Here is a 17,442-nt window from a genome sequence, read left to right as displayed (position 1 = left end):
GAGAACAGCCACCGGGGGCCTCCATCAGGCTGTTCTCGGAACTGCCTGCTCCCGCTGACCACATTTGTTTTCAGACCGTCTCGCGCACAGGCACAGGTAAGGGCTTACCTGTGCCTCGCTGGACTTGTGAGAAAAGATGGCAGCCCGCATGTGTTCGCGGGCAAACAATGTGAACTGGTCATCACTGATCTCTAATTCTAACTGTTCAATATACATATTTTGCTCCGTCTGACTATCACTCCTGCATTCTGGTGTCCTGGCTTCTGTATGTTGATCCTTGTTACATTATTTGGTTAATCCATTGTCCTATCACTGATGGGTCCTAATGTGCAGGAAAACCTATGTGGTTTTGCTGTATGTGTTTTAACCACGTGGTAGACTACTAGCACAGAATACACCTTACTTATGAGCCGTTAGGGCATCCAGCTACAGGCCCACTTGCTAGGAATAGGTTAACTCAACACAGACACTATTCTTTGGGCAAATAAAAAAAAAAAATATAATGTTTTAGACAGACTACTTCACTCCCTTTTAATTGCACAATGGAATCAAGGGGGAGAGACACCTTGGACCCTTTAGTGGAAAATCACCCATTTTAGTATGTGGTCCACACTATTTGTTATTTTTCATGGATTTCTTGTCCTGGAAGTTCACCCTCCACTTCATGGTCTGTCTCAGGAGATGGAGTGACTCCTTTGTGCATTGTAATTTTAGTCATATACTCTTTCCTTCTCACTTTAATATGAAATATTACACAATGTTAGATGTCTGTATTGAAGGTTTGAATAGAAGTGCTCCATTTTACCAAGGTGCACTAGGCTAAGGCCAACTTAAAGTGAATGGTGGGTGCTTCAGATTTGGCAAAATAAATGATGACTTTTTTTCTTTTCTTACAGTGTATCGATAGTTCAGTCATACTTTGTTTATTGGGCACGAATTGAATCCATTGTCATCTCTAGTAATGTGCAAAATTGGACATCAGCGAAGCAAGAACTTAAAGTATCCAACACGGAGATGTCTTCTGCAATAAGTTCATGTATTATCATATGCTGTACTGTTTAATATTGAAGCTGCTAGAAGCCATGTAATATGTAAGGCTGCTTTCACATCTGAAAAGTTCATAACTGAGCCGAACAGAGCCTACGGACCCCATAGACCAGGGATCAGCAACCTCCGGCACCCCAGCTGCTGTGAAACTACAAATTCCCAGCATGCTTCATTCATTTCTATAGGAGTTCAGAGAAGAGCCAAGTAAGTATGCATGCTGGGAGTTGTAGTTTCACAACAGCTGGGGTCAGGGGCGTAGCTATAGGGGGTTCAGAGGTAGCAGTCGCTACCGGGCCCAGGAGCCTGAGGGGGCCCAAATACCCTTGTGCTGCATAAGAAGACACACACAAAGCACTGAGAGAAGGGGGGCCCAAGTCTAACTCTTGCACCAGGGCCCATGAGCCTTTAGCTACGCCCCTGGCTGGGGTGCCGGAGATTGCCTACCCCTGACATAGACTATAATGTGGTCTGTGTGGTTTCCCTTCATAGGCTTATACTCTATGGGATCCGTAGGCTCCGTTTGGCTCAGTTATGTGTCGAAGCCGTCCTTTCTGTTGCTATAATGGAGGAGAAGAATGGAAAGGAGAATGCAGATGTAAAAGCAGCCTAAGGCTGGGTTCACACAAGCGTGACGGATTAGGTCCGGATGCGTTCAGAGTGCGTTCTGTGAAATCGTGCTTTTCAGAAAACCGCAGCATGTTGCATTTTTACCTCCAGCCAAAAATCCGGAACACTTTGACTGAACGCCGGATCCAACATTTTTCCCATTGACTTGCATTAATGCCAGATCTGGCGCTGTGTGTTCCGTCAAACCGGATCCGGCTTTTGCATGTTAAACCCCAAAAATGTAAAAAAAAAGGTAGTCCATAAATGGCGGATCCGTTTTTTCCTATTTTCATTGTGATCAGAATTCAACTGTAATCCGTTTTTACGAATCCGGCGGGCAGTTCCGGCGACGGAATTGCCCGCCAAATTCAAACACTGCTAGTGTGAAAGTACCCTTACCATGCACTTAGGGCCGGCAGGAGGATGCGAGCGCTGCCTGGCCCTGTCAATCAAGACTTGGAGGGAGGTGACAGAGGTGGGAGAACGGAGCCTCTAGGACAGGGATGGCCAACCTGAGGCTCTCCAGATGTTGCAAAACTACAACTCCCAGCATGCCCAGACTGCCTACAGCTATCAGCCTACAGCAGGGCAAGGTGGGAAGTGTAGTTTTACAACAGCTGGAGAGCCACAGGTTGGCCATGCCTGCTCTAGGAGCAGGAGCAACCCCCCCCCCCCCCCCCCCGCACCTAGAGGCTAATTTGCATTGTATAAAAGTTATATTTCTGGAGTAACAGGGGCATAGATAAAAGTAGGAATAGGCTAGTTAGGTTTAGCTGACATTAGCACATCGCTAGTGTCAGCCAGTTTAATTTAGGTATTTCTGGTGACAGAATCCCTTTAATGCTGGATTTACATTCCTGATAATGGGCCTGTGTAAAGGTGCTGATCACCTGATAAACGAGCACAAATCTCGATCATAGGATGAAATGATCTTTCATGGGTACACTGCCATCATTTCTGGGCCGCAGATCATGCTGTGTAAACAGCACTCTACTGGCTGTAGAATTTGTATGAGGACGAGCTATAGCAGTAGCCATGGCTCAATCTCACATAGTAGAGGAGATTGCTGCATGTGAATATAGCTCTTCACCTCCACGGACAAGCAGCCAGTTATCAGGAAGAAAGTATTTCTTGCAGATAATTATCTGCCCACTTGGCACATGTAAATGCACCTTAACTGAGTGTCTGAGATCTGTTAGGAAAGCAGAGATAAGGACTACAGATTGAGCAGCTCTCTGATGGACTTCTGTGTGAAAGAGCAGTCTGCAGATTCAGTGAAACTTGAAAGCTGTAGAAGAGAAACAGTTGAAAATTATGAATAAAGACTAGAAATGATGGAATTGATTCTAACGAATCAATTAGTCTCATTAGCAGCAGGAGCTCTTCACCTGTGAGGGGCTGCTCCCGCTGGTGAAGAAGCACCCACCTGCCACATCTAGCCTATTCCTGCCAATCTATTGCCTGCACTGCTGCTCCGAGTAGTGGTGCAACCATAGAAGTGCTCATTCGTCTTCAGGTGCAGCGACTGCATGTGCGCCGCTACCTGGAAGGTCGGTAGAATCGATGTGCTCATCTCTAATAAAGACCAATTGGGAAAATGCTTTTTAGACCCAAATAAGTACAATGCTCAAATAAAAATACCCCCACATGTGTCCATAGCCTTTAAATATATAAACATATGCATTTGATATATGGTATCTTTCATTGGCATATACTTTGAGTATTAGCTATAATTTCAATTATACAGACATATAGTTGGTATTTTTTTTCTCACATAGATAAGTTACCAAGCAAAACTAGGGGCCAGCACTGCATCAGCCCAACTATACGTGATACAACACAGTGAAGGTCCCACAATTCCAGGTCAACAGACCACACCAAAGCCTTGAGAACGTATCCTGGTCAGGTTTAGGGTCCATTCACACGTCCGTAAATGTTTTGCAGAACATGGCCGGCCCTATGATAGAAATGCCTATTCTTTCCGCGGACAAGAATAGGACATGCTCTATCTTTTTTTGGGGGCTACGGATGCGTACAGCACACAGTGTGATGTCTGCATCTTTTGCTGCCCCATTGAAATGAATGGGTCCCCACCCATTCCGCAATTGCGGTCCCAGAACTACGGACGTGTTAATCATCTAAAACGTTTGGTGGCTAAAGCAACAGTTTGTTGCTGAGGTGGAGCTTTGTAGTCTTAAAAGAGATTAGCGAAGTTAAAAAAAATTAAACTAAGATTGTATTAAAATAAACTAAAAAGGAATATTTCCCAGCATGGAGGTTTGGATTGGGGGTGCTGGAACAGAGAATTTCGGAACAATGACTGTAATTTTCATAATTTTAATATTGTGCCATGCATTTTACCAGTTATGTTTTTTTTAACTTGGATAATCTCTTTAAAGTCCTGGATGGATTAGTTCTTATAGAGAACTCACAGATGCACACATGGATGAGAAATGCTGCACATAGACATAGACTTGAGGACTTTCTGTCACTGGGAGGCTGATATTGGCCTCATAGAGCCAGACAAGGGACATGAATCAGAAACTTATGGCTGAGGGATGTCTGGAGAACAAATGGTTGAGCTTAAGGCTGCACACAATTACTATATTTGAGGGACAGAGAGCATAGTCAAGTTTTAAATGTCAACAATTCCACTTTATTCATCATAGTGTTACATTACTTAGCTGAATGAATTTATTTCTTAGATATCTGCAACTGAGCCAGAGATTTATTTTGAATTTGTAATGTTTTTCTGCTCTTTTAACAGACCCCAAGCATTCCATTACTTCAGCTGGTATACACAAGACAACTTTAGCTAGCACTGCCAGAACCAAGCCGCCAGAAATTCTGGTCAACTCTGTTACAGAGGAAATGAAGCATGTCTTTCCTAATGTCACATCTATTATGAAAACCTCTCCGCAGTATGTCACCAGAAGAATTAGCAGTGTTCATGGTCATGTAGAAGCAGAACTGTCTCTCCAGTATCATGGATCAACAGCCCAAACTGTCATGTTACATCAAACTGTCACGAACATCAAATCCCAGAGTCTGAACCTAACATCAACTCACAGCATAAACAGCAGGTATAGTAAATCAAATATTAGGACAGCCTATTTAGTGATATACAGTACTAAAATAATATGACCCAAATTTCACTTTACTTATACAAATTTCTAAGGCTTGTTTCACATCTGCGTTAGACATCTCTTGCAGGCTGTTCTGGCTGGGACAACCTGCCGGATCCATAACTGCTGGGTGCTGGCAAAATTCCTTCCGGCCCCATTAACATCCAGACATCTCAGTCAGGCTGCTCCTTGATGTGAAATAAGCCTAATATACATGCATTTAAAAATCTTTTCACCATTTTTATATGAATGCAGGTGAGCCATGTCTGCACAGTACAATGTAAGTAATACATTTATTGGTTAGCTGAATAGGACTAAACATGGTGGCAGCCAATATATTTCAATCAAAACACATATGTGCCCACCTACCAGCACTAAGGTGGTCTCAGTCAGGCAGGTCCTGCTTTACACCTACATATGCCGTTGGGCATCTACAATCAGGAAAGCAGACCCTGCACAGATGTGTTTTGATCAAAATATATTGGCTGAAAGTCTCAGATTTTTATCATATCGGAGTGAGGGCTTAGTCTATATATAATGCTTGCATCTATCGTGTGCATTATTTGCTGTGATTTTTCTTTTGTAAATGTATCCATGCACATCCGGATATTCAATTATTACATCAAGCAGGATGTTTTTTTTTAACTTTTTCAGTTATTTTTGTTTAGCCTGTAGTATACAACTGAAGGAATGGCACCTTCAAGTGTGAACGCGCTTCTATTTTAGCTTGGGAGTTGCATTTTCATGCACATTTGCCCCACCTTTCCCACAGGCAACCTTGATTAGGTGGTACATTTAGCTGTGCCTGTTCCGCCTCTAATTGGTTGCTTGATGCACACAGAGGTAATTAGGAGCAGCACACTATATGTGCAGGGTCTGCTCTCCTGAATCTAGATGCCCAACAGTATACAGTCATGTGAAAAAATTAGGACACCCTTTGAAAGCATGTGGTTTTTTGTAACATTTTTAATAAAAGGTTATTTCATCTCTGTTTCAACAATACAGAGAGATTAAAGTAATCCAACTAAACAAAGAAAACTGAAGAAAAGTCTTTTCAAGATCTTCTGTAAATGTCATTCTACAAAAATGCCTATTCTAACTGAGGAAAAAGATAGGACACCCTCACATGTATTCCCTCTTAAATTGTCTCAGATCTCACACAGGTATATCACACCAGATGCACATAATTAGTAGATCGTTACTCTGCATGTTGAATGAGGCTTGCCCTATTTAAACCTCAGACATTTAGTTTGGTGTGCTCCTGACTGTTGAAGTGAGAGTGAGCACCATGGTGAGAGCAAAAGAGCTGTCAGAGGACTTCAGAAAAAAGATTGTAGCAGCCTATGAGTCTGGGAAGGGATTTAAAAAGATCTCAAAAGATTTTGAAATCAGCCATTCCACTGTCCGGAAGATAGTCTACAAGTGGAGGGCTTTCAAAACAACTGCCAACATGCCCAGGACTGGTCGCCCCAGCAAGTTCACCCCAAGAGCAGACCGCAAGATGCTAAAAGAGGTCTCCAAAAACCCTAAAGTGTCATCTCGAGAACTACAGCAGGCTCTGGCTACTGTTGATGTAGAAGTACATGCCTCTACAATCAGAAAGAGACTGTACAAGTTTAACTTGCATGGGAGGTGTGCAAGGAGGAAACCTTTGCTTTCCAAGAGAAACATCGAGGCCAGACTGACATTTGCCAGAGATAAAGTTGACAAAGACCAGGACTTCTGGAATAATGTTCTTTGGACAGATGAGTCCAAAATTGAATTATTTGGACACAACAGCAGAGGACATGTTTGGCGTAAACCAAACACAGCATTCCAAGAAAAGAACCTCATACCAACTGTGAAGCATGGAGGTGGAAGTGTCATGGTTTGGGGCTGCTTTGCTGCAGCAGGACCTGGTCAGCTCACCATCATAGAATCCACGATGAATTCTACTGTGTATCAGAAGGTGCTTGAAGAACATGTGAGACCATCAGTTAGAAAATTAAAGCTGAAGCGGAACTGGACCATGCAACATGACAATGACCCAAAACATACTAGTAAATCAACCAAAGATTGGCTGAAAAAGAAGAAATGGAGAGTCCTGGAATGGCCAAGTCAAAGTCCAGATTTGAATCCCATTGAGATGCTGTGGGGTGACTTGAAAAGGGCTGTACGTGCAAGAAACCCCTCAAACATCTCACAGCTGAAAAAGTTCTGCATTGAGGAGTGGGGTAAAATTTCCTCAGACCGATGTCGAAGACTGGTAGATGGCTACAAGAACCGTCTCACTGCAGTTATTTCAGCCAAAGGAGGTAACACTCGCTATTAGGGGCAAGGGTGTCCTATCTTTTTCCTCAGTTAGAATAGGCATTTTTGTAGAATGACATTTACAGAAGATCTTGAAAAGACTTTTCTTCAGTTTTCTTTGTTTAGTTGGATTACTTTAATCTCTCTGTATTGTTGAAACGGAGATGAAATAACCTTTTATTAAAAATGTTACAAAAAACCACATGCTTTCAAAGGGTGTCCTAATTTTTTCACATGACTGTAGGTAGGTTTAGAGTAGGACCTGCCTGACTGAGACCACCTTGGCGAGGGTAGGCGGGCACAGATGTGTTTTGATCCAAATATATTGGCTGAGAGTCCCAGATTTTATTATATCAGAGTGAGGGCTTAGTCCATAGATAATATTTGCATCTATTCTGTAAGTGCATTATTTTCTGTGATTTTTCTAGTTTAAGGCACAAAATATCTGAGTGCAGCTACACACCATTAAACTTATATGTTGCATCTAAATTAATCTACTTACACAGTTTTAGTGAGTGGCCGTGCTGCATTCAAGTGCTGTACTGCTGTATCGGCCGCTGCAGGCTCTAATTAAACTAATGAAGGCCACACTGTTTAGTCAGTGTACATTGATAATGGCCTCACGGTATTGAAGGTGCCTTGTGTCCACTAAGGACTAACTAAACAGTGTGGTTTTCACTGGTTTAACTAGAGCCTGCTGCGGCCCAAATGGCCATGTGGCACTCGACCGCAGCGCAGCTGGTTCACAACCATAACACAACATCGCCATGTGCACATACCCTAAGAAATTCTTGTAATTTATTTTTGTATTCACAGCTATGAACATGAAATCACATTGTATTGATAGGTTATCATTTGTTATAAGCATCCTATGTTTTACAATTTGTTCTTCCTTTTGTAGAGGGTATATGTTTATGTATATGTGGTGTGTTGGGGACTGCTTACAACTAGTGATGAGTGAATCAACTTCGGATGCTTTATCCGAAGTCGATTCGCATATAACTTTGTTAAATTAGTGTGCGAAGCAGTATTAGAATTTATTGGCTCCGATGAGCCGAAGTTATTACTTTGCGAAGTCTTGCGAGACTTTGTGTAATAACTTAGGAAATTAATTTCTACTGTAAAAAACCATGGTACCGAACTCGGGTTCGGTTCCATGTGGTACCTTGGAACCGAACCCGAGTTCGGTAACAAGGTTTTTCGCTCATCCCTACTCACAACCACTGGCGTACCTCCAATACAGGAAAACTACTCAGCTGCTATGGGGCCTGTGGTGAAAAGGTGCCCACAGTGAACCACAGACCCTACCCGCTAATTACACTTTTCACTGTTTAGCTCCAGTATAGTGTCCCTATAATCAGTGGAGAAAGCTAAAAGACCTGTGATAATGTCATCACAGGTCCTGTACATCTAATAAAGTAACTGCACAAAGAATAGTGCAGTTCCCAGGTTAGATAGGAGCATTTGCTGTGCACTTCTTTTACTAAATACACAGGACCTGTGATGACATCATCTTCAGTATCACAGGTCCTGTACATCTAGTAAAGGAACTGCCCAAAACATGGTGCAGTTCCCAGGTTAGATAGGAGCATCTGCCAGGACCTGTGAGGACATCATCATCACAGGTCCTGTGTATTTAGTAAAAGAAGTGCACAGCAGAGCTTCATCACATGTCCTTCAACCCCCAATAGCATGGAAAAGGACTGCAGGATGAGCGCTCTACTGTAGCTAGAATGGAGTGGTAAGAGGAGGTCCTCCTCCTTTCTCTTTATTTGCCCCCATTCCTATTTTACTCATATATAATACTGCAGACAGTTACAACCACTATTACCTTATGTACCTCACATAATAACCATAATATATAACTGACCACATAGATATAGACACACACTGGATCTATTATACAGTATAATAGATGCAGTGGACACAGGTATGTAGTATACCCAGCAGTGAACTGATATGTGAGGTACAAGGTATTATAGATGCAGAGTGTTTAGATATATGGTATATACAGTAGTGTACCAACATGTGGGGTACGAGGCATAATGGATGCAGTGTGTACATATACATAGTATATACAGCAGTGTACTGACATATGAGGTACGAGGTATGATAGATGCAGTGTGTGCAGGTATATAGTATATCCAGCAGTGTACTGACATAAGGTTAGAGGTATGATAGATGCAGTGTGTACAGGTATATAGTATATCCAGCAGTATACTGATATGTGAGGTACAAGGTACAATATATGCAGTGTGTACAGATATGAAGTATACACAGCAGTGTACTGATATGTGAGTTACGAGGTATAATAGATGCAGTGTGTTGATATATAGTATATACAGCAGTGTACCAACATGTGAGGTACTAGGCATAAGAGATGCCGCGTGCACAGATATATAGTATATACAGCAGAGTACTGATATGTGAGGTACAAGGTACAATAGATGCAGTGTGTACAGATATATAATATATACAGCAGAGTACTGATATGTGAGGTACAAGGTACAATAGATGCAGTGTGTACAGATATATAATATATACAGCAGAGTACTGATATGTGAGGTACAAGGTACAATAGATGCAGTGTGTACAGATATATAATATATACAGCAGTGTACTGATATGTGAGGTACAAGGTACAATAGATGCAGTGTGTACAGATATATAATATATACAGCAGTGTACTGATATGTGAGGTACAATAGATGCCGCGTGCACAGATATATAGTATATACAGCAGAGTACTGATATATGAGGTACAAGGTACAATAGATGCAGTGTGTACAGATATAGTATATACAGCAGAGTACTGATATGTGAGGTACAAGGTACAATAGCTGCAGTGTGTACAGATATATAATATATACAGGTCCTTCTCAAATAATTAGCATATTGTGATAAAGTTCATTATTTTCTGTAATGTACTGATAAACATTAGACTTTCATATATTTTAGATTCATTACACACAACTGAAGTAGTTCAAGCCTTTTATTGTTTTAATATTGATGATTTTGTCATACAGCTCATGAAAACCCAAATTTCCTATCTCAAAAAATTAGCATATTTCATCTGACCAATAAAAGAAAAGTGTTTTTAATACAAAAAAAGTCAACCTTCAAATAATTATGTTCAGTTATGCACTCAATACTTGGTCGGGGATCCTTTTGCAGAAATGACTGCTTCAATGCCGCGTGGCATGGAGGCAATCAGCCTGTGGCACTGCTGAGGTGTTATGGAGGCCCAGGATGCTTCGATAGCGGCCTTAAGCTCATCCAGAGTGTTGGGTCTTGCGTCTCTCAACTTTCTCTTCCCAATATCCCACAGATTCTCTATGGGGTTCAGGTCAGGAGAGTTGGCAGGCCAATAGAGCACAGTGATACCATGGTCAGTAAACCATTTACCAGTGGTTTTGGCACTGTGAGCAGGTGCCAGGTCCTGCTGAAAAATGAAATCTTCATCTCCATAAAGCTTTTCAGCAGATGGAAGCATGAAGTGCTCCAAAATCTCCTGATAGCTAGCTGCATTGACCCTGCCCTTGATAAAACACAGTGGACCAACACCAGCAGCTGACATGGCACCCCAGACCATCACTGACTGTGGGTACTTGACACTGGACTTCAGGCATTTTGGCATTTCCCTCTCCCCAGTCTTCCTCCAGACTCTGGCACCTTGATTTCCGAATGACATGCAAAATTTGCTTTCATCCGAAAAAAGTACTTTGGACCACTGAGCAACAGTCCAGTGCTGCTTCTCTGTAGCCCAGGTCAGGCGCTTCTGCCGCTGTTTCTGGTTCAAAAGTGGCTTGACCTGGGGAATGCGTCACCTGTAGCCCATTTCCTGCACACGCCTGTGGATGTTTCTACTCCAGACTCAGTCCACTGCTTCTGCAGGTCCCCCAAGGTCTGGAATCAGTCCTTCTCCACAATCTTCCTCAGGGTCCGGTCACCTCTTCTCGTTGTGCAGCGTTTTCTGCCACACTTTTTCCTTCCCACAGACTTCCCACTGAGGTGCCTTGATACAGCACTCTGGGAACAGCCTATTCGTTCAGAAATTTCTTTCTGTGTCTTACCCTCTTGCTTGAGGGTGTCAATGATGGCCTTCTGGACAGCAGTCAGGTCGGCAGTCTTACCCATGATTGCGGTTTTGAGTAATGAACCATGCTGGGAGTTTTTAAAAGCCTCAGGAATCTTTTGCAGGTGTTTAGAGTTAATTAGTTGATTCAGATGATTAGGTTAATAGCTCGTTTAGAGAACCTTTTCATGATATGCTAATTTTTTGAGATAGGAATTTTGGGTTTTCATGAGCTGTATGCCAAAATCATCAATATTAAAACAATAAAAGGCTTGAACTACTTCAGTTGGTGTGTAATGCATCTAAAATATATGAAAGTCTAATGTTTATCAGTACATTACAGAAAATAATGAACTTTATCACAATATGCTAATTTTTTTAGAAGGACCTGTACAGCAGTGTACTGATATGTGAGGTACAAGGTACAATAGATGCCGAGTGCACAGATATATAATATATACAGCAGAGTACTGATATGTGAGGTACAATAGATGCAGTATGTACAGAGATACGGTATATACAGCAGTGTACTGATATGTTTGGTACTAGGCATAATAGATGCAGCGTGTACATATATATTATATAAACAGCAGTGTACTGATATGTGAGGTACGAGGTATAATAGATGCAGTGTGTTAAGATATATAGTATATACAGCAGTTAACTGATATGTGAGGTACGAGCTGTAGTTTATACCTTATACCTCACATATCAGTACACTGCTGAATATACTGGCCAGGAATGGGTAAAGGGAGAGGCTATTAAGAGGCATGGGGACCCAATTTACGGTAGATTCTTGCTATGGGACCCAGTGATTTCTATGTACGCCCCTGCTCACAAATGTATATACAGTACATCTGCCACTCCAAAACTTGTAATATCTGACAAAAGAAACTTGGGAGGAATTATTCTTTACATTATGATGTGATAAAGTGGTTCAGGTAAAACTGCTGTGATATAGGACCATGGATATTTAGCTTTGATTTTGATTGTAAAGTTTTTCATTCTGCAGCCAATAGTGATACATGTCTTATTTTATATTTTTTGCCATAGGACTCAAAACTCACTTTATATAAGGCTTACAACTCCTTGTAGCACATGTGGAGAAGAAAGCAAGGTACCCCATTTTTTTTCCGCCCCTATAAGACGCACCGGCCCATAAGACGCATCTAGGTTTTAGAGGAGGACAATAAGAAAAAAATATTTTTCATTAGACCTCAGGTCAGACCACCAGTCAGACACCCAATGAAAATTAGAACTCAGCTGACAGCCCCAATCAGACCTCCAATGTTAATAAGACCCCAATAAGACCTCAGCTCAGACCCCAATGTGAATGACCCTAATTTAGACCTCAGATAAGAACCCCAATCTAAATAAGACCCCAAATTAAGACCTCAGATCAGCCCCCATGCCTCCTGTCATCAGCCCCCATGCCTCTAATTAGCCTCTTATCATCAGCCCCCATGCCTCCTATCAGCCCCCATGCTACTCATCAGCTTCTAGGGCACCTACACAGGAGCAGCCACGTGTGAAGACTTAGAGGTCCCTATTAACCGCCACCAGATGGGGCCGGCCATTCTCTATCACCCTGCAGAAGATACACCACCTGACCCTACCACCCAGCGACCGTCCCTATCAACAAGCACGTACTGCGGCCGCCGGGCTCTCCCTCTTCAGGTAACACGGATGTCTGGTATATCACTGGCTGCTGTTTCTATGCAGCTCAGCCTGCGATGTACCGTGCACAAGCAATGCGCTGCACATTTTATATTTTTTTGCCCTGTAATCACCCCATAAGACGCACAAGCGTTTTCCACCCATTTTGGGGGGGGGGGGGGGGGGGAATGAGTCTTATTGGGCGAAAAATACAGTAACTAACCACAAAAGCATTAGGGGGAGATTTATCAAACTGGTGTAAAGTACAACTGGCTTAGTTGCCCATAGCAACCAATCAGATTCCACCTTTCATTTTCCACCTTTCAGCTGTGAAAAATGAAAGGTGGAATCTAATTGGTTGCTATCTCCCCCATTATCTTTAGAATAGAGAATGTCATTTAGTGAATACCTGTTCCAAAATTGGTCAATAATACTGTTGTACTGTCTTAAGTTATTCCCAGTATTCAGCTCTATTCACCTCTTTTTATTGCTTTAAATTTGGTGTGTGCCAAATGTTAACCCCTGACATATGCAAATGTATACCACACAATTACTTAAAGGGGTTGTCTGGGTTCAGAGCCGAACCTGGACATACCCTTATTTTCACCCAGCCACCCCCTGAGGCTAGCATCGTTCCCTTGCCGTGCGCTAAATCGGGCAGGGCAAGGTCTCTCTTGTTTTCAATAACACAATGCCGGGCGGAAACTTCCGCCCAGCAGTGTGTTCGGTGACGTCACCGGCTCAGATGGGCAGGTTTAGCACTGCCCTAGCAGTTTTACTGGCTAGGGCAGCACTAAATCCCACCCATCAGTGCCGGTGACATCACCGGGTTTCCTGGCAGCCCCATGGAGAGCCTGGTACGTCACTGGATCTCCAAAAAATGCCTTTGCCCTGCGCGATTTAGCGCAGGGCAAAGGAGAGCATCGGAGCATGAACTGCTCCGATGCTTAAGTCAGGGGGGCTGCCTGGGTGAAAATGGAGGTATGTCCGAGTTCAGCTCTGAACCCGGACAACCCCTTTAAGTTGCCTACAGGCACGCATGTAAATGAAGCATATGCCGCACTGTTTTTCAATACAGTAGAAAAATAACCCCTTATTCAGTTTTGTTCTCAAATTTATAGCTGTGGAAAATAATTTAAAAAAATGTTACTATTAAATAGTCAATAGTAATAATAATAATAATAATAATAAGTGACTTAAAGATCTGAAAATTGTATGGCTATGCCTTGGAAATTTAGATGCCCCAATTAAAAAAAAAAACATCCCTATTCAGGTTTTGACCACATTCATTCATTGTAAACAGTTTAACTAATGTGCCTTGCCTACAAACCTCCCTTTGTCCACCATCACATCTCATCTGGTCTGATATTGCTAGATAGACAGATATCCTCAAAAAAGTTTAGGTATCTGTTTCATTTTGTAGAAGCTTTAAAGTAATTCAAGTAAAATAATGTCTTCAAATTATATCCCTTAGACATAAAGTAGAGCAGACTCTGATGAAAACTAGTAAACAACTATCTTATATTGCCTCTTGTACTGTACATGATGTATGTCAGCTAGGGGAGTTGCTGACCAAGAGTTGTTACCATTCCCAAACTTCATAAATAAATATAAAATTAAAGGGCTTGTCCAAGTATTTCTCAGCAGTAAAACAAATAAAGATACAAACATAATATAAAGTTGTTATCTGGCCTATTATAACAAATGTGGCCCTAAACAAAATAATACCAAAGGTAATGGATGAAGTGGGCAGGTGGGAAGGTCACATGTTCGGTCCAATGCATGAAGAGAGGATAGGGAGGTAATATACAGGCTAAGCCTTGGCTGCAGCCTGCCACGGAGGACAAAGGGGGAAGAAATAAAAGATTTATATAAGCCAAGACAACACTTTTCATTCTAGAATTCTTAACACATCATTTACATGTTTCTGGGTCGAAAGACCTAAAGGGGTATTCCCATCACATACAATGGGGGCATATCACTAGGATATGCCCCATTGCCTGATAGGTGCGGGTCCCACCTCTCGGACCTGCACCTACAACGAGAATAGAGCGGGGAGACCTGTGGCTGGAGGAGCCTGGATTTCCCGGAGTCCGTCCACCGCCAATCGCTGCTCCCATAGAAGTGAATGGGAGTGCACCGTGCACGACGGCCCCTGTTCCCATTTATTTCTATGAGGCAGACGGAAATAGCCGAGCTGACGCTCAGCTATTTTCGGCGGCCCCATAGAAATGAATAGAGGGTGGCTGCGCATGCGCAGTGCACCCTCTGTTCATACCTGCACTTATCAGACAATGGGGGCATATCCTTGCGACATGCCCCCATTGTCTGAGATGGCAAAACACCATTAAAGTTTGGGCCATGTACCCCGTCCCGACCAGGCTCATTTTATGATGTTCTAGTACATGTGTTTTTGAAAGCCATAACTTTTTTGCCCATTCGGTTATGTAGTAAATGTGTGTTTTTTTTTAGGTGATATATGGGCCTTTATTTTTATGTCCTTTTTTTTTTATAGCACAACATGTAACAAAATAAAAAAAAATTGTATTACCTTTCTGTAAATGTCATTTTACTATAAGGAATGTATGGGTAGAAGCTGTAGTGTGGCGTGCAGTAGCTTTTTAATTTTGCCTTTTTTTGCACTTATTTATTTATTTTTTTACACTTCACACTACACTACACTTTTACAAATACGACATCTTAGGAGGGCACTCCTGTAACTGGGGATGACATAGTAGCCCCAGTAATAGAGGAAATACAGCCCCCAGATTGTTCAGGGCTGTCTCTGCAGAGCTAATCTGGGTCTGATAAGACCCAGCAGTTCACACAGTTACCCTGCCTCTGGCAGTAGAGCGGAGCAGGAAGTTGTATACACAGTGCACAGCATACACATTGAGCTGTGTGTATGTAGTTATCAGGAAGGCAGGGACAGTTTTTTACTTCTCCATGGGGAGCCCTGCTGTTACTAACAGCAAACTCCCCACTACCACAACTGCATGATTAGCGTGTCGTTGTAATCTCGGCACAATGTTATAACATTTTTGTGTGGCTTGCTGACCACCTAGTCAACGGAGAGCAGTCAGCGGTTAGCACACAAATTAGTTATTCACCAGAAAGAAGAAAACTGCCTCTATAATACCACCTCTAGGTAGCCAACCTATAATTCAATTTAAAACTAATTTAAGTTTTAAATGTGTCATTAAGAGTCTTGAATGGGTCAGACGTTGGCTTATTGAGTAGCTACCTATAGGTTACATTAGGAAGGCAGCTTTCTTCTTTCTGGAGCAGAGATAATTTGCATACATTTTCCTGGGGTACATTTCCTAGAAGACCTCCTACACCAGCTAGACTTCTTCAAGGAGTAGCAATAGCAGCTCTGGGACATCAAGAAAAGTAACCAGTCTACATTTTTGCCTTTTGGAGTCCCAATAAAACATGTCAATATATTCTAGATAGGGCAAATGAATAATTACACAAGCATTTTTTAGTTTATCTATATTTCAGTTGTTCTTATCACTATGTTTCAACGATATTGCAAGAAAAGAATCTGAAAAAATGTCAAACCTTATTTCCAGCTGGTTCCTCAAGAACTAAAATTGACTTCACCAAGACCAACATATCCTCCTGCCTCCTTTGCTCAACATACTACTCAGCTTTCACAAACTCAAGAAATTATGAAAGAACCTATGAAGTTCAGCTTCCAGGATTTGCAGATTCTCCCTTCTTCTCATCCTTCCACACAATATAAAGTGCTCAAGACCACCAAAGAGCTTTCTGCTAACTTCTTATATCAGCCAGAATCTCCACCTCTAGAAAGAAACACCGAGATTGGTACTCCCTCATGGGTAACCAAATCTATCCAGGAGTTTGGTGGCCCAACTAAAGAGAAAGAAAATAAAAGGACAGGGCTGCAACTTGCCATGACCCAGCTAGGCATCCTATTAGGCTGCGCTGTAGTTCTTGGAATGGCCTTTGCTGCTGGTCTGCGGTGCATCCATGCCCAGTACTGCCACAGGAGGACCGAAGTTTCCTTCAGTGAACCAGACAACAATGTTATTACACTTAGAGAGAACGGGGAAATGATGCATTTGAAGAAATTTAGAGAGAACAGTTTTGTGCTTGTTCAAGCAGAATATAACTGGATAACTCCAGCTATTAGTGGAAAACCACAGTAATGGTCATTTACATGTAGCAGACAATGCAGCCCACAGTGCTGATATTAGCGTCTGTATTTTCTAATATTTTGATTTAATAAAATCAATGTTTTTAAAGAAATTACATAGTAAGAGTATACACAGAGCATTGGGGAGAGTTGCCTGGAAGTTTAATATTGTCATAAAGTGTACCTATTGTTACAAAATGACCAGTGTGGAATGAGGCATGTAACCTGATTATTTTACAATTATATTCCCTCTGATACATTTTATAAAATGCATATTTTTTGTGTCACTGTGTGCTGAATATGCAGGTTGCTTTCAGCAAATCAAATATCTCGCTGGGGCTTCTACCCCTACCCTCACTAGCTTATGCTGTTTTAAACAATGATTGAGAAGCTGCAGCTGCATCCCCCTCCTACCCTCTCCCCAAATCTACCATTTTATGTTTTATAGTAGACACATTTTTGGGGACTGAGAAGGATTATGA

General features: G+C 42.0%; 1 protein-coding gene across 1 annotated transcript in view; it reads left to right on the top strand.

Moving 5' to 3' along the window:
* Window positions 1–16,973, top strand: part of REELD1 (reeler domain containing 1) — a 36,066-nt gene extending 19,093 nt beyond the window's left edge. The window contains exons 3-6 of the mRNA XM_044277068.1: window positions 897–1,036; window positions 4,421–4,736; window positions 14,273–14,345; window positions 16,374–16,973. Of these exons, the coding sequence (XP_044133003.1) occupies window positions 897–1,036; window positions 4,421–4,736; window positions 14,273–14,345; window positions 16,374–16,973 (1,129 nt within the window). The remainder of the gene's footprint in view (window positions 1–896; window positions 1,037–4,420; window positions 4,737–14,272; window positions 14,346–16,373) is intronic.
* The last annotated feature ends 469 nt before the right edge of the window (window positions 16,974–17,442 follow it).

Source organism: Bufo gargarizans, chromosome 1 (assembly GCF_014858855.1).
Source record: "Bufo gargarizans isolate SCDJY-AF-19 chromosome 1, ASM1485885v1, whole genome shotgun sequence".
NCBI lineage: Eukaryota > Metazoa > Chordata > Amphibia > Anura > Bufonidae > Bufo > Bufo gargarizans.
This window is presented reverse-complemented; position numbering and strand designations above follow the sequence as displayed.